Genomic DNA, 20,984 nt, shown 5'->3' on the forward strand with positions numbered 1-20,984 from the left:
ATATGTCATTCTTCTTATTGTGTGAATTGATTTTTCGATGTAAAATGAAGGAACATATTTGTTTACAATAAATAATTAACTTTTGCTTGCTTAATTCTATATTGGCAAATGCAAACTCAATGACTAGACCTTTTTATGCCGGAAACCGGTGCTGAACTAAAAATGTATAGAAAATAGTGCAGGTCAATGCACATTATAACATATTTGATATATATATATATATATATATATATATATATCAATGATAAATACCATATTATATAGTTATATACCAAGATATGTTATAATACATTATAATATAATGTGTAAGAAAACCAGAACAACACATTCGGATGTGTGCAATCAAAGGACACCACTCCCTCACAATTATGGCCGTAAATGTGGGTCATGCTGCTTCGATCACGTGACAGGGAGCCTGGCCAATCACAACGCTTCCCGAGAAGCTCTTCCGGTGGCGTTTCCTGTCAGTGTTTGTAAACTGAGAAAAAATTGGAAGTGCGACAAGAAATAATAACCTACAAAACTCTAAAAATCAAAAGGTAAGCAGTTCATTTGCGAAAGAATTTCACTGTCTGCTGTTTGACCGTGTTTATACTCTGCTACATGCGTGTTTGTGAGCGCTGTAGCCGGGGAGGAAGGTGTTATTTAGCGGTCGGCGCTGAGCCTGCACGCCCCGCTGTTGTTGTGTTGTCTGGGGAGGGGGGTGCTCTCACACAAGAGTTGTCCCACAACCCAACTACTGGCTAGCTAGCAGGTTAGCCTATTCTGTTGTGTTCAGCAAAGCCTTTCAGCATGCTGCACACTTTAAAAGCCACCGTCTAAATAGTGTGTCCAGATATAAACTGCATTACCCGATGTGCTCCCGATTAATTAATAAAGCTCATTTGTGCAGAGAGGTTCGCTTTTACAAAAGGATTTCCTTCGTTTTTATGTCGCTAGCTAGCCCACTTGTGATCAAATGCATATAATGCATATCATTTAAACCACATGGTTAGACATAAATATAACAATTAATATTCAACTTAAAGATAAATGGAAACGTGTTTACTTAAGTGATGAATAGCAGTGTGTGTTAACCATCAAAGCCCTTGTGCACGGTCTGTAAAGGTGATATATATTTGTATTCTGAGCCTTTGATATGAACTTAACACATAAGACTGCAATACTTACAAACATCCATCTCTTAAGACTTCTGTGAAAAGGCCAAACTGTGTCTGACCATTGTAAGCCTTGTACATGTGCTTAATGCCACACCATGAGAGACACTTCTTTCCCCCATAGCTCTCTTGGTAAATGATAAAATAAAAATGTTGAAAGGTTTTTGATGGGATATAAACTTACTTCTAACCAAGGAGTTCGTTTTTTACAACTGTGTATGTACATTTAACACAATGTATTGAACCTAGGCAGCATCCTAGAGGATCAAATAAGTAGTTAATGTTTCTCAGAAACTCTTTACGTAGGTACAAACAGCCCATGAAGTCATGTATTTTAATCCATTGCACGGTATGTTCATCATTATACACTACAAAATACAAAGCACAAAACTGTGTTTGGTCATCATCAGGCACAGCTTGTGACTTGCACCGCAGTTCTTTAGGTTCAAAAACTCATTGAATCTGCAACTTAGGTGTCAGATTGTATTGCATGAAATCAATGTCACTGTTAACTGATAAACTGCTACTACTGAACTCTCAGACACCTCAATAATTCTCCCCATGGTTTTGAAACTTGATAAAAGACAAGGCAGTACTTATTCAAAACCTTATCTTATCTGCGTGGATATTCTTTGAAGTACAATTTCTACGGTTATATTAGGACACACTTTAGCTTTGATCAGTTTAAATGAAACATCACATGGTGCCTGTATTCCATTTTATTATACCCATAAACATTGAATCTAGGGGAGAAACAATTGTAATTTACAGTGAACTTGCCGCTCCGAAACAGCAGATTCATTTGTCAGTATTGCACCACAGTATGTTAGAGTAGTTCATCACATTTTTGCATGATACATTTTTTCTACTGAGATTTTTGTTTTCTTTTTGACAGTTTCCATTTTTCCGTTGGACATCATAACACATCAAACTAAAATGATCATGGTGTATTCTCTATTAGTCAATTAGGATTTCATAATGCAAAGACGAGATCAAATCTGTTTATATATACAGGATTGATCTCAAGGAAATACTTTTGTGGTGTTTGGTCATTATCATGCAATGCTTTAGAATTGCACCACCGGTCATTGAGTTAAGGGATTCCGCAACCTCAGCACCAGACTTGGTTACCTGAAATCCAACTCACTCTACAATGATTAACTGACTCCTGAACTCTTTGTTGCTTCAAAAGATTCATCCTTTGGCTTTGAAACGTCACAAGAGCCAACATAACTGTCTTACATGGTAGGTCTAGACCTATTTATGCTCTTATCTGCATGGACATGCTTTCCAGCATCAGATCCAGGGCTATTATAGGACCCCCCCTTATTTTAATCAGTCAAACAAACGTCACATGGTCACATTTTATGATACCCTTGACGATTTAATTTAAGGTAGATCAAATTGTAATTGATAGTTCACTCGCTGCTCACAAACAGCGGCCTATTTCTTTTAGATTTGTGTCTTTTATATGTTTTGTTATGACCTCATGTATGAAAACCTTTGTGGGATTTATCATATCTACAAAGTTTTCTTTTGTTGTTCATTGTTTACCTATTCCCATTGGATGTCTTTTATTTTTTCTCAAAGTTTTATTTTGTCTTCTGTCAACCATTGAAACGTGGTGTGAACCAAATCACTAGGGTTGTCTTGCCTGATAAACAGCCCTTACTAAAGCTGGACCTACATTTCTAGTCGTATATCCAGATTTGAAACATTTATTAGATTGGTCTGGTTTTCCAGCTCCTGATTCCAGCATGGAAAAATTGTCTTTACTCTACTTTCAGGCTTTGGCCCCTGATGATTTGGGTGGGTGTGGTCTCTTCTGTTACCCCTCATCCTAAGTGAAGCCCCCTCTGTTCCCCCCAAACACACACGCATTCAAACCACGGCGATGACACACCATACAAACAACTCTGTTCGAGACCATATGAAATGGGTCAGTGGAAGTCTCTTCATCTCCAGATTCACCGTCATGTTTTTAGTTTGTATTTCCATCCTGATTGTCAGTTCATTTCTCCATTACTCAACTCCCTCTCTGTCCCCTGACTCCTTGTCTCTGTGAGGAGTCCTGCGGCCCCCCCTTTCTGCTCTGACTTGCTGTTTGTGTTGCCAGGCCGGGTTGCTGGGCTGCGAGGCGGTGCTGTCCAGCATGGCCCTGATGCAAGCCAACAACATCCCAGGCCAGAAGAGGATGATGTCACCCTTGGGTCAGGGGCACAGGCCCAGTCCCGAGAGCCACCAACCCCACTCGCAGCAAATCCACAACCAACACGGACACCAGGTCCACCACCAACAACCTCACCAAAGCCACATGGGCCACCCCTCAGCCGGGAGCTGTCCGCCGCTGGTAAGAAGGCAATGAGTCTGGGCAGGGTCACTCAGGAAGCCCGTTAGAGCTATTCTTTCTACCTTTGTAAACTTTGCCATCAGGAACAAAATGTGAGCTGTTAATAGACGAATGTTATGGTGATGGAAATAAACTTAACTAGACTTAAAACTCATTCTGGAAACGGGTAGCACTAATTCTGTGGTGGGACTCAAAAGGAAACGTCCATTGTAAAGATTATACATGTGCCCTCTCCCTCCTATTTAGAATTTATCATCACTATAAAACATTTTAAACATGATTTAATAATACACTCAAATTAAGTTGTAAAACACTTTTTTTGAGTATTATTAATCATCTTTAAAATGTTTTATAATGATGATAAAATATATTAATAAACACTATTAATATATTTTATAACAGTATAACTTATCCAATTAAGACATTTTGTAATATTACAACTATTTTTCCTACATTACATTTGTTATGTATGTGTATATAGGCCACAGGATGAGTTGTAGTTGTTGGAAAATACATTAATATCTATTTAAAACTACATTATACAGAAATATTTAAAATGTATTAAAATGAATTAGACAGCATGTACATTCTAAAGGGGTAAGAGTACTACCTTGTATATCTGACTTTGTGTTTGCTGCTTGATTACAAGCTAGAATACTGTGCAGTTAACCTACTACCATTCCTTCCTCCTAAAGTTGATCCGAAAAGACGGGGACTATCACTCATCAAGACTGGCAGATGGAAAGGACATGCAAGCAAACCAGAATATGCAGCCCAAGAAGAAGCACAAAAAAGCAGGATCCTCCAGCAAAGTTAAAGTCGAGGTGAGGATACTTACGGAGCATGCAAAAGTGCAAACATCTAATCCTGATGTTAAGTTCACTTTAAACTAATTGTGTTATTCTTGTTAGCATTTTATTCCAACAATGGAAATGGACGATGATGACAGTTCCTTGAAAGTCCAGAAGAATTTCATCTGTGACCACTGCTATGGAGCTTTCCGGAGTAGCTACCACCTCAAGCGACACATACTGACACATACAGGTGAGAACCCACAGCTCACCTCTTCAATGTGGCCTTCCTCACTTGCATTTAAGGGTTACTGATGGAAAACAGGGTGGTGTGCTGACTTGTGAGTCCACTATTCAGCCAGAGGACCACCCTTAAGAATCTGTCTCTGCTTGTATTAAACTACAAGAAACCCACAGGCTCAAACAGATCAAATATGCCATGAGTCTTGGTATGCTGCTAAATAATGGGCCTGTTGTTGTTTACAGGAGAGAAGCCATTTGCTTGTGATGCGTGTGATATGCGGTTCATTCAGCGTTACCACCTGGACCGACACAAGAGGGTGCACAGCGGGGAGAAGCCGTACCAGTGTGATCGCTGCAATCAGGTTAGAGAGCCTTTGTTTCGGCTTCATTTATTTTGCGAGCATTAAACCCAACCATGTGTTAGCAGTGTCAGTGATGTTATTTCACTAACTTCTACTAAACCCTTGCCTCCAGAGCTTCTCACGGACAGACAGGCTGCTGAGACACCGGCGGCTATGTACAGTGGGGATGAGCAAAGAGGAGAGCCAGTACGCACAGGAAGCATCTGCCCATACAGCTTCCTGGAGCCCCCTACAGCCTTCCAACAACCGCCTGACTGTCTGACCCCCGCTCCACACAGAGACCCTACAGATAGCAGTCTGCAGCTCAGTAATGTCGCACATTGGAGCTCAACAGTACTGTAACGAGAAAACAGCCTAGCTTATACACAACCAAACTTTACTTTGCCCTCGCCAGCTCCTTCACAGAGCTTGATAGTGGATTTTTGTATTTTTCTTATCTGCTTTCCTTTCATGATACAGACACAAAGTGGACGGACTCATTCACAGGTCTTGGTATTACGGCAATAACTAAATGGGGGGGGAATCCTTTTATCTAAAATGCTTCCGGTATTTTCGGGGGATTGCTTCTGAGGCATTGGATGTATTTTTGAATGCAATGTATCGTGCAGCAGCTCTTAGGTATCCTGTTGACACGCAAACATCCCAGTGCTGCCCTCTACTATATATGGACAGTTCGCTAAAGGACCCGCATACCTTACTGTTCATGTTTTAGGGTTTCATTTCTCTCATTTTGTGTTCCGAATGCTTTTCAAGTACCAGCTACTGCTCATAAGGGAAAGATAACTGCAGTCCAATAGTGAAGGTGTTTTGTGACCTGAAATAAAATTTGATGTAATTTTATATTACGCAATTTTAAACATGAGATGGGCTCATTACAGAGTAAAATGCTAACTGGTAATTCATTTTCTTTTTGTGAAGAAGATTGCATTATTTCAAATGGATCTAAAAGGCCTGTCTTACCTGCTAAACCCCAGCTGTAGAACTGAGGTACAACAACTCACAACCGTGATTTGTGCAAACAGGTTGAAGAACACTAAAGGTTAACTAGTTGCTCCTCAAATGTAAAATGTTAAACTAATCCTGGTATTAGTTTAGTTATGTTGGCTCTCATATCCACTGCTCTACCTTGTTTTAGAGGGTTTTTATCCTGACAGTTAAGCGGTTGCACTGTTGAAGTAAGGACACATTTAGCAAGCTGTTTTATTTAATAACTGGATGTAAGAATAACCTGTCTGTTCCAGGAATTGTGCTTCTGTAATAACCCACTCAATATAAATGAATGGTTTTACTGTCTCTGTTCCTAGAAAGCACCGTCAGTTTTATTGTTTAATGCTCAGCGATTACAGTTTTCTTATGACTTTGAAAGACCGTTCTTTCAAAAGTGTTTCGGTAAGCATGTTCCTCAGATTTACATAAGAACACTTCGATTAAAAACCAGTCCTAAAAATAGTTTTTACTGGAGATACTTGGGAAATGTTCTGGTATCCAATTAGTTTAGTTTAGCCCTCATAATCCAGAAAACAATTCAAACCGTTGATAACGTAACGTGGCTCATCCATAGATTTGAAATCTCTCCTCTGTCTTGACCTGACTGAATGTGATCTACAGTGCGTGTCACTTCATCTCCAGTTTAATCTTGAGCATCTTCAATGAAGATGATGAGCAGAGGGGCCACGCAGTGTTTCGTCCAATGATGACTTGCATTATATTATGTTCAGGCCTCTGGGGGAGAGAATCTGACTGAAAACACTGGACAGAAGATGTTAGCTGGGTTGTAGAGGATTGTATTCTAGACTGGTACTTCCAGACTGCCAGATGTTTTGATGATGTGAAAGGACTTTGGGGCCCCATCACTGACTTGTCTACTTTTTATGAAGTTAATATATATTTAAAATGTATTAGGGGTAAAAAATGTATGTATGGGACCTACATTTCATAAGAAAATCGAAGTATTTACAAAGTTATAATCCTTAGTCTGATGATTCCTTGTGAGAAATGGCAAGACATCCTTCAACTTGCTGTTAGGTGTAAAGTAAAAGCTGCCATTTTTTTTTTTAGTATAGCAGCCATGATTAGTAACATTTTTCTTTCTTCTGCATGTATTTTTGAAGGATATTGTATACAATTTGTTTTAGTAAATATATATTTTTTAATTTGAGCCCCACTTCTTTTCTCATTTCAGGGGTGAATTGAAATCAATTTTGACTCAGTCTATCATACTGTAGTGAACGGAGTTTTAGGGCCTCAAGTCTTAATAAAGCTGTTACACTTTTTAAACAAATGTCAATTTTCTTTCACTTATGTCAACATAATATAATACACAAAGTTACTTGTCATCAAATATCACATTACATCCTGAATGTTTCAGTCTACATTTTCAGAAATATGTAATGCACCAACCTTGTCAGCAGATGGCATCCGTGATCATGTGCGGTCCAATTTCTCTAGAAGAGTGAAGACGAGTAACCACAACTAAATGTCTTTCTATATTTACAGTATGGAACATTTTCACAGAATACCCTGGGTAACAACTCGTCATGGAGCGAGAAAATGTACTGTAATCTACTCCTGTCTCCACATTATTCTGGCTTGAATACAACGTTTTAGACAAAAGAAAATTGATCTCCAAGGAGACTACCAAAAACATGGCATCATACACAATTTTGGGTAAGGATTACGAGACAACTAATCATTATAAACTGTATGAGATGAGGCTGCAACATCAGCCTGTTTAAATCTACTAACTACCCTCACCATTAGATCTATTAATCAAATCTACCTCTCATTTCCTTTGGATCAAAAAACAAAACAATTTCAGTAATTGGATGCAAATCCTCAGTTTGATCAAATAGCAGTTGTTTAGGTTGATAAGATAGTTATAACAAGTAATAAAAATAGTTAGTGATTCATTATTATCAACCACCTACAATGACCAACTTGCACAACTATGCATTGCAACACAGTCACTTTAACAGATCCTTGTCTGCACCACAAGAGGGAGGTGTATCCTTAGCTAATGTCTGCTAACAATGTTCCTCAAGACATTAAGATTAGATACCCATGGCACTTGTTCTGAGACAGCAGATGATCAATGCACATCTAACACGAGCCAATCCCTGATATGGCCTGGAGCTGGTTGAAAATACATGAGCCAGATCTGAGTTTGCATCGAAACATAAAAGCAGTTTAGGTCAAAACAGACACAAATGATGAGTTTGTAAATCCAACCTGATTGCTAAAAATAAACACCGCAGTCAGTCTTGTTCAGAGAAATATGATTTGTTATAGATGCTGCAGGTAAGAAGTATCAATGTCAAACTAGGTGATTAAACAGTCATAACCGTCTGTGTGGTGATAGCTGATACCCACATTCTACACAGAGGAGGAAAGAATTTACATTGGCCTATCATTCTGTCTGCGTAGGTATTGCCACATCAGTCCTGCGTTAGGAAGTGCAGATCATACCCTTTAGCACCTTCTTCTTTGCTATTGACCAGTTCCTTAATTAAAGCATTAGGATACGCAGGATGAGATCAGCCCGAAGGCTGCTGGGAGTGTGTGCCTTCCCCCATGGGAGACATCCCCTCCCTCTGCAGTCTGATTTACAGCACCCACAGGCCCCTGGCACTTAACAATGGACCTTCTTAAGTGAGGTAGATGGCGAGGCGACCAGAGAGGGGGAGATAACACTCCATCTTCATACACAAAGTGCTGAAATCATCTAGGTTTGAAATCATCTCTGCGAGACAGACTGATCATGGAGTCAGTCCAGAGGTAAAGTGTAGGAGTGCTGCCGTGTGCTCAGACTGGCGTTCTCCATCAGGGAGGAGGAGTGATAGCCAACGCTCTACATGCTCACCTCTGTCACAGGGATAACATGAGAAGATATCCAAACAGAAATGTACCTAACAACTAGTAAATCTCAGGTGACGGTGTAAACATGTGGGTGGTTCAGAGGTTTACAAAAACAAGCGCCGAGCAGCAGCGACGTTGTGTCTCGTACAAATGTTTGGATGCCCCCTGATCAAATACATAACAGGATCATGGCGCATGATTGAAACCCTCTCAACAATAGCTCCTGCTATCTCCCTCTCCCCGAGGTGTGGGAGAGCCTTTCATCTCAGGCTTTGATTAATAAAGGAAGCACTGGTTGGTTGAGAGCCCCCCCCCCCTGGAACATCCATCATGCCTGTGACAGCGCACCTCTCTGTGTTAATTAGCGGTGGTATTTAAGCTGTCTGAGGTGTTCCATGGCGTGGTGGTGATGCTCGTCATTAAAATTTCAATTCCTCTTTCCAGGTTACTCCCATTTTCCTGGACACATCAGTGAACACGTCCTCCAACATTCATGCCGAGGAACAGATTAAGTGTGCATAGTAAGAGGCAATGGAGACACAATAGCTGTTTTCTCTATGTGAAAACAGAAAGGTGAGGAATCATGAATTAACCGGGAATATCTTCGTGTTGGTGCCCTCGCTGTTTCTTTAACATGCATTTTATGTTAACCCAACTGGGTCAGCATAAATGTAAAAATATAAATTTGACTTATCACGCTTCCTCAATAACTGCTTAGGAAAGTATATGCCACAAATCTAAAGTCTTCGGCAAACAATGGGCAATAAAAGTGTTCATGCATTACTTATTAATGATGACCAAATATTTGAATAGGTTCTAATACTGCAGGCTATAATGCAGAAATAAATTGTGTATGTAGCTGAACCCTGGTCTGCCTTACAACTAAAAGGCATCCTGTAACAGTATGAAAACGTATATGTTATTAGAGATTTGCCAAGGTCGTCAGCAAAAAGCAGACATTTAACATCAATATAAAATGGCCTCCAAAGTGTTAACAAAAGCTGGTATATACAGAGCGTCCCAGGGTAAATTACGGATGGGATGTCTTCCAGCCAACTGTGTTAGAAAACATCTCTGACGGGGAATTTCCTGTCACATCGTGTTTCAAACTCTCCCATATTCAGATTTCTGCCACTACGACTCTAATTAGTGTAACTCAACAAGATGGACGAGCCTCTGCATATCATTCCCAGTACAACAGACTAAATCACAAAGGAGAAAATAAGTGAAAGCTGTTACCCATGTGACTAGAAACAAGGGAAAAATAAAGTTTGGCCTACTTGCGTGTTTTGATACATTCAAATCATGAATATTCATACATGTAAATTACTCGAGTCAAGGCAGAATTTGCAACATAAATCTTTCAAATGTATTGTTTGCAATGTAGATCAATCACAGGCATGGAGTGAAGAGATTTGAGAGCAGGAGACAACTGGTTAGGGGGAATGTGGAAGCAGAGGTACAAAGAAGACTTAAACCTTTTAATGTGTGACGAATGGCACCTATTGTCATCTTTTGATAAATATATAAGGGCCAAATTCCATAGTTCTGGTTCATGATGTGTACTGATGGTTGAGTGTCTGATGTGCAATAATCCACACTGGACTGCAAGTTCACAAATATATCAAACACTACATTTCTGCCTCAGTTAAATACTACCTAGCACTCACAAAGAGAGGAAGCCTAGACGCTGCTGAGTATGAGGGCTTCCAGGTCTACAATGAACAGCTTTGGTAAAGGTCTCCATTCTGCAGATACATTTACAAAGATCAAGTTCAGTTGTGCAGGACCTTGTTGATGAGATTTATATGGCCACAGAGTAATCCACATTCCCTTGACAGGAAGGACAGGCCGGCGCCCTGCCGACTGTGTAAAAATCACTTTCCAACCGAGGTGCGTTGAGCCTCGACAGATACATTAACATGCCTTGGCCTTACGCCTCTCTATTAATCTACATCTTGTTGAAACGTGTTTTGGACTGAGCTGCCTCTCTAGGGAACAACCAACCGGCCACAACAAGAGTCCTTCGGAGGGGCTGGCAGCGCTGCACTCCACTGGGGAATATTTCTCTAGCCAAGAATGTTTATGTTTCATGAAATACACCAATGTTGGGAGAGTTGATATTAAAACCCATTTGTTTCTCTCAATTCCTTTCCTCTTAACATTTATCTAAATAAACATGTTTAGTTACCTCAAAGCTGCAGATTGGGTAAAAAAACTAGGGCATTCTTTTCTTTTTTTATACTACAAACAACAGGGCAGCAGAAAAAGGTAGACAAACAGAGCATGTTTTAACAGAAAAAACCTCACTGAAATGGTTAACTCCATACACGTATAATTGTCTCAACCTCTTCAAACACACCGCCGAACTATCAATCATTCCCCTGAGTTCAGAAGGATCGTATCTCTTAAGGATGTAAAACCTGTTTTCTTTCTCGTACATGGTACTTTGTCAGAGGGCATGTGTGTAACCCCAAGTTATCAAGTTCAAGAGAAGGTCTCTGGTGAAATTATGCAATCCCACTTGACAAGGCAAGTCCATGGATTTCTTCTGTCTCTTTATTTTCCGACAATTTTCCACTTGAGCAGACGACCTCAAGTGTGAAGTGAAAGAGTAAAGAGAGGGATTTGATATCCAAGGGAAACGGAGCATGAATTCACTGGGGGTTGATAGACAGGGCAGGGGCGGCCATGCTTTTTACCCTTAGAGATTTCCATGGGTCAAGGCTGTTACAGGGCCACGCTCTCGCTCTTCTTGATCTTGTCAGGATAAACTCTCAGGCTGATGAAGAGATATGCTGCAGATAGATGATGGCGTTGCACGAACACCGGGGCTAACCTAACCCAGTCAGACGCCAAAGTGACTTTGGCAGTTTGCTGCTGTTGATCAGCTTTGAGATATACGCATGATTTACTCTGTCACTTAGGATCTTCTGACCCTAAAGTCAAGCGAAAACCTGCAGAACATTAGAGATGTGGAATGAGAGGAGGAGACAAATGCACATTCCCATGCAATTATAAATACCTACAATCCCAGGCAAGATGTGACTGAATGCATGCAGACGTGCACAATCACACTTTCCCATTTCTCTCTCTTTGCAACATTACTGAGTTTCTCTCTTTCTGGCATTAACAGAATATGTTTTGACCTATTTAAAGCCTTTTCTTGGACACTTAGCATTTTAATGTATCCCACATTTCTCTGTTCTTCCTCTTTGCTCACAAGAAGGTCTCTTCTCTCATGACGTCAGGACTATTATACTCCAGCGCACCTCCCTTCAGGGATAAGGTTTTACGATTGCAACCTGACACCATTTCTGTGTCCTATAAGCGACAGAGCTATAACTCACTTCAAAGGCAGAAGGCATCAAATCACAGTGCACCTATAAATTAACCTGCCAAGTCTTGGCCAATGAGAAGGCGGCATTAAATCTTTGCTGTCATCCTGGCAGCCAATGGAAAGACGATGGCAGTAAATCTGTCAGGGCCGCGTCTGTTAACGGTGTTGTGGTGTGGTTGGGGAATCCATGGGGAGGGAGGGGAGAAAGTGAGAAAGACTAGATGACAGAGGGAGGAGGGAGCAAATATGGGGTTCAGATCTTTGCACCACAAAATGCTTTTCTGTACATCCTTCGGTCCTGCTGCAAACCTTCACACACAAACCGAAATAAAACATTAAATGGCTTGCAGAGATTTTTTTTTAGCAAAACAAGTCCAAACGTGGCCAGAAAAAAAGGTGAAGCAGACAATATGTTTCCTGATGGATGCTGTGGGAGTGGAATACCACCACCAGGAACGCTCATAAAGCTTTACTGCCAGCACAGTGTCTAATGTTGACTGTATACAGTGAAAATGATAGATGGCCATTCTTTAGTGCTTCTTTTGCATCACTGCGAAACCAAAACTTGGTGTTGACTCTTTGATTACAGCCGTAACCGAGTAACCTCTGTCTGTCATGACAAAGCACTAGCAGCAGCAGCAGCCGGCGCCCGGCTACACGCTGCCTTCTGGATTACAGGCAGAGTCCAGTCGAGCCCATCCGCAAACCAGATGTGCAGAGGATGATGGAGTTAGCTCTCAGCAAACCTGAGCCTCGACGCTGCAGGATTTCTTTTGCCATCTAACCCCAAAGAAACACAAAATAGTCCTGCTGCGTCTAACCAATTCCACATTTTCACGTCCAGAAGCTTGCACTATCCCTCTTCTTCACAGAGTAATGCACTGCAATGGCACAAGAAAACTGGAGGAAAACAGCAGAGGGAAATCACATCAAGTAGAATATTTTCTCGATTAACAATGCCCTTGGTGGTGCACTTTCATTATCCTATCAATGTGGTGGCGAAGTCGATAGGGACTTGGCTTGGCAACTGGAAGGTCACCAGTTCAAGTCCCGGCAAGACCAAGTGCTACCGAGGTGTCCCTGAGCAAGGCACCGTTCCCCACACTGCTCCCCGGGCGCCGTTCAAAATGGCAGCCCACTGCTCCTAACACTAGGATGGGTCAAATGCAGAGAAACAATTTCCCCACGAGGGATTAATAAAAGTCCATCTTATGTTGAACATTTTCATGTAATAAATCTTAAAGGTATCATAAAATTACTGGCAAAGCTGATCCAAACCAAAGAAGAAATATTTTCCTTAACAAAGCCCACTATTTTTTCACCAATCTGTAACGACATCCAATAAACCAGCCACATCTGCGGTGACATTTTTATCTTACATCAACAAAAAAAATTAAACATTAGCATCAGAATTTATAGTCATCTTATGTCATTACTATGAATATTTTGTTTCCTTGGTCAGAAACATTAACAGCGTGTTGAGTTACGGCAATGGTGGTGGTGTTGTTTTTGGCTGGATTTTCCTGGGGTGGCCATGATTCTCCGTTCTATGGGAATCCATTAACAGACCCAGAGGGCAACTGGGGCCATAAAGCACGTTAGGCTGCCGAGGGGAGCAGGCCCGTACCTCCTTCTCTGCACACACACAATCATATGTGCTTTGAGCAGCCTTTAATGACCTATTTCAAATGTTTACAATGATTTTGCGGATATAAAGGGTGGTGTATTATTATTTTTTACTGAGTAAATGCATCAATAAACAACGGATAGGAGGATTTCCCAATTCAGGTATTTTTTTTCCGGATTGTATGTATCATGATGGTAATGTTTTCTGGCTAGAAATGAGAAAGCATAGAGGTAAAATGGCCTTGTTAATTTTAATACATTAGGTCATTAAACATCATGTGGGTCTTGGCCTTTGTCCTGCTCAGACGATATAATGACACTTCCTTTAATACGTTAACTGTGGTGTATCCATGCTGTCATTGTTTTGCCTAGTGTTGTTTCTCTTTAGCTGGGCAAGCCATTGGATGGGTGCTCAGGCCCATTGACTATGACATAAAGACTCTGTAAGCTTACAGATGATGATAATTTATTGACTCTAATTCACAGTCCACTCGCACACATACACACAAGAGAAAGAGAGCGACTCTTTCACTGTATGCATCGATCAATTACAAGGCTCTAGCCTACACGTCTCTGACAATTTTACTGCATGTTATGTACAGCATGTCAAGCCATGGCGTTTTAAACTGTTATACTCATGCCTGTATAATTAATATCAATTACCTTGCTGTTTTTTTATGATGGTGCAACTGTAATTAGTGGATGAAAGCAAGTGACTGCGCCCCCGATGGTGCTGCAGGGCTATTTTAGATTAAAAGTGAGGGTCTGGTCAGGTACCTTGGGTGGGATCTGTTATAACCCTCTCTTTTTTCCGCCGTGCCCTCCCTGGGATCTCATCTAATCACATTTACTGCCATCTACTTCTACTAACCTCGTCCTCTTTAACCTTCATGTTTCCCCTCCCTCACTGAAACCACACACTGAGACAGAAGCTGTCCTCATTATACCAGCAAACTGGTGCGATAACAGTAAACTGGTGCGATAATGGAGTCCATTTATAATGATTACCTTACCCTTTCTTACTGCTCTTTCTCCAGTAAAACACTTGGAAAGTAACATCAACATGGCTTCCATTCATGCTATCTCTGTAGCCATAAAGAGCCACAGATTCAAGGGCTGAATCAAACTGGAGCAAAGCCAAGACAAAAGGTCCACAGGTCAGAGACAATAACAGTTTCATTGACTACTCTCCTCTCTGTTATGTGAAAACATCAACCCACATGCATCTGGCACAACCACTCACACATTATGTTCGGCTGTTTTACATCAACTGCCGGCTGCAAGCAGTTAACTGTGATTGATACATAACGTACAGAAAGCTATTTATTAGTTGTATAATTTACCGTAATGTTGAGCTGAAACCAATTAAGTCATCTGTCTCTGAATAACTCAAATGTAATTTCCTTAGAAAATAAATACTCCACGAAGCTTACAGTATGTGCACATTAAAATGCAGTTATTCTGTGCATCACAATACCATGCCTCCCTGTGTGCTGTTCTCCGTCCTACTTTTTGAGATTGAGATAAGCAGATCCTATCCAATTTGCCTGAGCGTGCTATAACCGCAAGATTTAACTGATTATTTGCCCGTGGAAGAGGCGCAAAATGCTCCAATTTACATTCTGTAATCTGACATTACCGCTCCTTTCCACATACTGCTGCAGGCCATAGACATCTCTACATTAAGAGCATTCGTGTATCTGCTTTGCTGTATGATGAAGAAAGATAAAAAGGCAAATTCCTTATACAGACCAGTTTAAAAAAAGGCTACAACCAGCAGCTTAAGCAATGTAGTGACCTTTGACTCGGGCTGTCTGACTAGCATGCCGAGTACAATAGGGGGTGGGGTCTGATTTAAAATGGAGGATGTAACAATACCAGCTCCCTAATATGGTCTGTATTAAGCATGGTTGAATCTATTTGCGCCCAAACACAAATCTCTCCTGACACGAAATACCTTCATGTGATCATCATGATAACATACGTGGGTAACTAGATAGTAATACGGATCTTTTCTTCTCCTGTAATATGCATCAGGTGCCAACATGATGTAGTGGCCTTTCCTGCATCTATTTCTCTCAAGTGTAACCTTCATCTGCATTACAATGGAGTATGAGGTTAGTGTGTGAAGGTGGGGGTGCATACATTGAAGCACACAATTCATGTTGCACAGTATGTCTCCACAGAGCAGAAATGAATCAAGTATGACTCCATAAAACTATCTGCATGTCACAGCAACACAGCACGGAGGAAGCTCCTGATCATAGCGGCATGAATGAGTCCCCTCCCCTCTCTACCTTCTTGTCTACAGTATTTATGTCCCTCAGCCTGGCACTTTGCTGCAGACGCCAGGAGGTGGAGCCCTTGCTCTAGTGGCTCTGGCTCTTGCTGTGGCCCTGAAGAACAAAGAGCACACAGCATGGCAGCTCTGAAATAAGGAAATACCATTTTGTACTACTTCTATACACATAAAAAGTATGAAAAACCACATCCACACAGAGAGCTAGTCTACAATTCACAACAATTACACATTCATTAAAACAATTACGAAGAATGCACAGACAAAAGGTAATGTTAGACATCAAACCTGTTCACACATCATTGTCAACAAACATTTATTATGTATATCTGATGAATGGAAGATCCCCGGACGAAACAGATTCAAAGACCTCTGTGATCATTGGTATAACTACAGTACTAGTTTTACACTTTCAATCACAATATTCATGTGGATTAAATGTCAAGATAGTGCCTCAATACTTTGTACAGTAAGATGACCGGGTGCTGTCAAACGGGAAAACATTCTGGTGTAAGAAGACTCGAGGAATGTTACCACAGGCTATATGATGAGGTTATCAATGTTTATAGACAGATACGCTGGTATAATAAACCATATTCTGTATTGCAAAAACAAACACAACAGTCTTTGTAATGGAATGTACAACATATCTTATCCTCATGTTACACAATGCCTGTAAAATAGAATAAAGGGAAGAATTGAGCAGTAGTCCTGGGAGTGTGACTGGATCAGCCAGTGGTACTCCTCACAGCTTTGATTTCAGGAGTGGAAATGAGAAGGAGAATGCAGATCAGTGCCACAAAGACTGGACCGGACAGCGGCTCATTTTGTCGACCAGTGCAGCGGGGGCTCTACCGTAGAAGAGACCACTTGATCTGTTCTTTGGCAGACTGAAGAACCTGTAGAGGAAAACTAGGTTTGACCAAGCAGATAACTCCAACAAGAACTGTACTGGACACTATAAGAATGGCTGCAGTGTTAGATAACCCAGAAAAGTGTATCAAATACAAAGAAAATAGAATGAATGGCATCTTGTTGGAGAGGTAAAAAAGGAAGAATGATACAAATATGTATATAGCGTTATTAAAAAACAGGATAAAGAATGATGAACGAGTAATGTAAAGGAAGAGAAATATGAAAGACCTAATTAATCATCCTAATTCGTTGAATGAAAGCCGAATCATAACCATAAAGAACGGGGATTGGGGACAGCCATTAATCACGGCCGGAGGAGGGATGGTGGTAGCCGGTCTCAGGCCTCTTCAATGACAACATTAATCAAGAGGAGCTAACACGCAGGCAGACTCGTGTAGAAACTGAAAGACAGGAACCTCCGAGGGCAACCAATACTTTAACGCTGAATAATTAGTACGCATGTACACTGTTTTGCATAGAAGATAACAGAGCGTGTGACACCTCGAGGCACGGGACAAAGTAGAAGTAGAGGAGAACGACGAGAACAAGGTTCTGATGTAATGAGCTTTAACGGTCAATACACTAATGGAGCTTTTCAACATTATAGCAGAGAGGAGCAAGGAATGTCTTTCTCACCTGGGTGACTGTCTGCTCGGTCAAAGGCACATCATCCCCCTACAGGCACATTTATATTATGTTTACATCCAGCACAACCAAGATCAAACTTTTTGGAATATTTCTGAGAGAAGAGGAGCTTACTCTGAGAGCCACACGGTGCACAACTTGCTGTGGGTCACTCTCTAGGATCACCCTGCAGGAGGCAGCAGAGAGACAGACCAACAATTAGTAATCAAGTGGAGTGGAAATGCTGTTGTCTTTTTAACAAGGCTTGGCATCAAAAGTCTCAAGCCGTACAATTCGCACATACCCTCCATCTACAATTTCATCCACAGCCAGGAAGAGGCCCTCCATATTCTCCAATAAGGCCCTCCTTTCAACGTTCTTTCTGCACATTTACACAAAAACATGCATGTCAAGAATAACTTTCTAGACATTAGACAAAGATTTATAGCAAAAAAGTTCTGCTGAAGAGATTAAGGATAAATAACAGCTGCCGAAACGTACCTCAACATCTGACTGAGCGAATCAAAGAGGCAGTTTAGAACAGCCATGAGCATAAGCTGTTGAGAATAAAAGAAAATGTTAGATGTTGTTAATCTCTTATCAGCGCACATTGTTTTTTATCATCTAGAAAGAAAAAACACTCAAAAGATATCATGTGTGTAATCATATTTGATGGTTTTCACTATCATTTCTTTGGACCTCAAGGCACAATATTCATTTTCTACTTAAGCGAAACTTGGTATCCATCTGTACTCTACTACTGTGGCTACAAATAAATGACTATAAATAACATCGTATTTTATAACAAATTAACTTATTTGTATTGCAGACTTTTGTAAAATAAAAAATGAATGAACCCCAAACAAAGACAGCTTATTTTTCATTTACACACATTATTTGTAGCAACATGCACTTTTAGCCTCAATATTGATATGCACATGATCATCAAAAAAAATCAGACCTGGGGCAATACCAATAAATTAAATGTGCTCATCAAGTCAAAGCCATAACATCTGATAAAATGTAAACTAGCCATTGTGTGGTTGAGAATTTTTTATAAAAATAAAACAGCGTATCCATTATTTCTTTTTTTATCTGAACATGCATCTGTTGTTTCACATAAATGTTGTGGTGAAAACACAACAAATAAAATAGAATAAACTACACCCCCATAAGTGACACGAAGTAAAAGTACAGCGTAAGAGTATTTTAACTCGGCGAGCTATTCAACACATCTTGTCACCAAAATGAGAAAAGACTGACAGAAAAATGTAAACTAGAGATTGGGCCCTGTAAAATGAGGAGTCATTAGAAATGACCGCTCGAGCCGGTAACAGCTCTGTAGTAGCATATAATACTTATTATTATTGTCACACATTTTTGTTTCATCTCATACGTTTAAAAAAACACCCCAGTTCTCTGAAACATTAAGGGAATACTAACACTTTTGCTAGGTTTGGCTTTCTGTGACATTGTTCATTATTTGAGTTACGAATATTACTCAATAATAAAAATAATAATGATTCATTGTAAAATCTTAAAATAATGCTTACCTCATTTTCATGTGAACTTCCGATCACATAGAAGAAGAGGTCTATGTTGCTCTTGTAGACAACAGTGAGGCCCTCGAGTAATGCTATTTCACCTATAGACACACAAAAAGCAACAACGCATTGTAATAGACATGTTTTGAGTCAGGAAAGTGACAGCCTGCAGTGTAGTGAAGATTTCTTACTGTCCGTCCTGTGTGTTTTGTTGAATATGTTCTTCTCAAACGCCTTCTGCTCCTTCACTGTCGGGTATGTATCATCATAATACTGTGGATAGATGTTAAAAGAATACGTTACTTATTATATGCTGATAATGTAAATCTATAACCCAAAGCCCAATTTAACAAGGTGGAATTTTGATTAAAATGATAAGGCTGGAGATATTTCATATTTTCCATAAAATAAAGTGCAGTGCTTCTTTTGAAGATAATTAAGGAATATATCACTTTTTACCAGGGTGGTTCTCTGATGGGTTTTTACTAGTTTTAGAAAAAACTTGAGGTGTTTCGAACAGATAAAAAGGATATTTGATAATTGATAGGGTAATTACATTGTTGGTTGCAAGGTTTGATTTGTTTTCTTTAGTACTGCATTCAGTATTGTGTATCTGTATTTTTCCTTCGTATATATAAAAAAAAAATTCATAGTTTAAAATGTTAACACTTCCTAAGCTCCCACGGAATTTTCAGAAGCTTTTAAAACCCTATATACAACTTACGAGTTGCAAAATCAATATTTAAAGGACCATCTAGAACAAAATAAATACATTTTCACATTAGATAATTCAATATATACAGTTATTTATAGACAAACATGCTTTGATACCTATAAATAAGTGTATGGTGGTTTTAGTGTTTGTTTTTTTAAACAACAATATAGAATATCACCATGTGTATCCTATATTACAGTTGGCCCAAGAAATTAGAAGTTCACCAAGAAAATGCTAAAGTAAAGTTAAACTAATGAGGGTCATTTTGTTGTACAACTTCATACCTTTGCATAAAGCCTGTCTCCATCGTTGTCTAGAATCAGAACGGATTTGACAGTGTACAAGGATGGTTCCTGTTAACACAAGAAGACATGATGCAATGGCTCAATTTACGCAAGTATGATAAGGGACAGTAATTATAAAACATTTCTCGAAATAAACAACATCTGGTAACATCAAACTCCGACTGGTCAGCCTTGTATGCGTTAACAATGGATGAATACAACGAAAGCTATCTGATCAGGGTTACCAAGTTGATACAAATAACCGATTATTTGCGACTATAAAAAGGAAGACATGACACTTCCACATCACCAACAAACACAGACACCCGAAGCTAACTTCTCACTGGCTAGCTTGTTAGCCAAACCGACTACTTTAGTAAGCTAGCTCCCTGTCGAGTTAAATTACCTTACATCGCCACGTTTTGAAACCAACAACATGCGGGTATGTGAGATAGTTATTAGTTTAAGCTTGGATAACACATACACTGTCACACATGAATACATTCGCAAACATTACCAGTATGGCAGAATCCATCTTCTTTCTTGTAAGCTAACCAGCTAGCAAGCTACTAGCTACTACTGCTGCGGCTACGTATTACGTTCAGTAAATGAGGCTCTTTCTGATTGGCTGACGCACAGCCTGAGTTGTGCACACAGGGCAAAGAGCATTACAGTACAGGGCGTGAAGCCAGAAAATAAAACAAGCTACATCTTAATGTGGACGAAAGTATATTAATATAAGATCGATTATCCCTTGAGTGGGAAATGTTGCAATCTGATTAAGTCCTTCATTAAGGTAAAGTCAAACATTGTAAAATCTCCATGAACCTTACTTTTGTCCAACTGTATGGAAGCCCATTTCCGCCACTTGAAAAAAAT

At 40.0% G+C, this 20,984-nt stretch overlaps 2 protein-coding genes across 2 annotated transcripts; one reads left to right on the forward strand and one right to left on the reverse strand.

Moving 5' to 3' along the window:
* Window positions 1-429: 429 nt before the first annotated feature.
* znf740b (zinc finger protein 740b) lies at window positions 430-6,196 on the forward strand. Its single transcript, XM_034087037.2, has 7 exons — window positions 430-539; window positions 2,945-3,096; window positions 3,274-3,507; window positions 4,203-4,331; window positions 4,419-4,551; window positions 4,785-4,903; window positions 5,016-6,196. Exons 2-7 carry the CDS (start codon window positions 3,052-3,054, stop codon window positions 5,163-5,165), a joined length of 810 nt encoding a protein of 269 aa, XP_033942928.1. The 5' UTR covers window positions 430-539; window positions 2,945-3,051; the 3' UTR covers window positions 5,166-6,196.
* Window positions 6,197-16,322: 10,126 nt separating this feature from the next.
* Window positions 16,323-20,731, reverse strand: copz1 (COPI coat complex subunit zeta 1). Its single transcript, XM_034087045.2, has 9 exons — window positions 20,623-20,731; window positions 20,106-20,174; window positions 19,298-19,379; window positions 19,116-19,207; window positions 18,064-18,119; window positions 17,867-17,944; window positions 17,698-17,749; window positions 17,575-17,613; window positions 16,323-16,922 (listed from the first exon to the last, which is right to left on the reverse strand). The coding sequence occupies exons 1-9, from the start codon at window positions 20,638-20,640 to the stop codon at window positions 16,875-16,877; spliced, it is 534 nt and encodes a 177-aa protein (XP_033942936.1). The 5' UTR covers window positions 20,641-20,731; the 3' UTR covers window positions 16,323-16,874.
* Window positions 20,732-20,984: the final 253 nt, after the last annotated feature.

Source organism: Pseudochaenichthys georgianus, chromosome 7 (assembly GCF_902827115.2).
Source record: "Pseudochaenichthys georgianus chromosome 7, fPseGeo1.2, whole genome shotgun sequence".
NCBI classification, from domain to species: Eukaryota; Metazoa; Chordata; class Actinopteri; order Perciformes; family Channichthyidae; genus Pseudochaenichthys; species Pseudochaenichthys georgianus.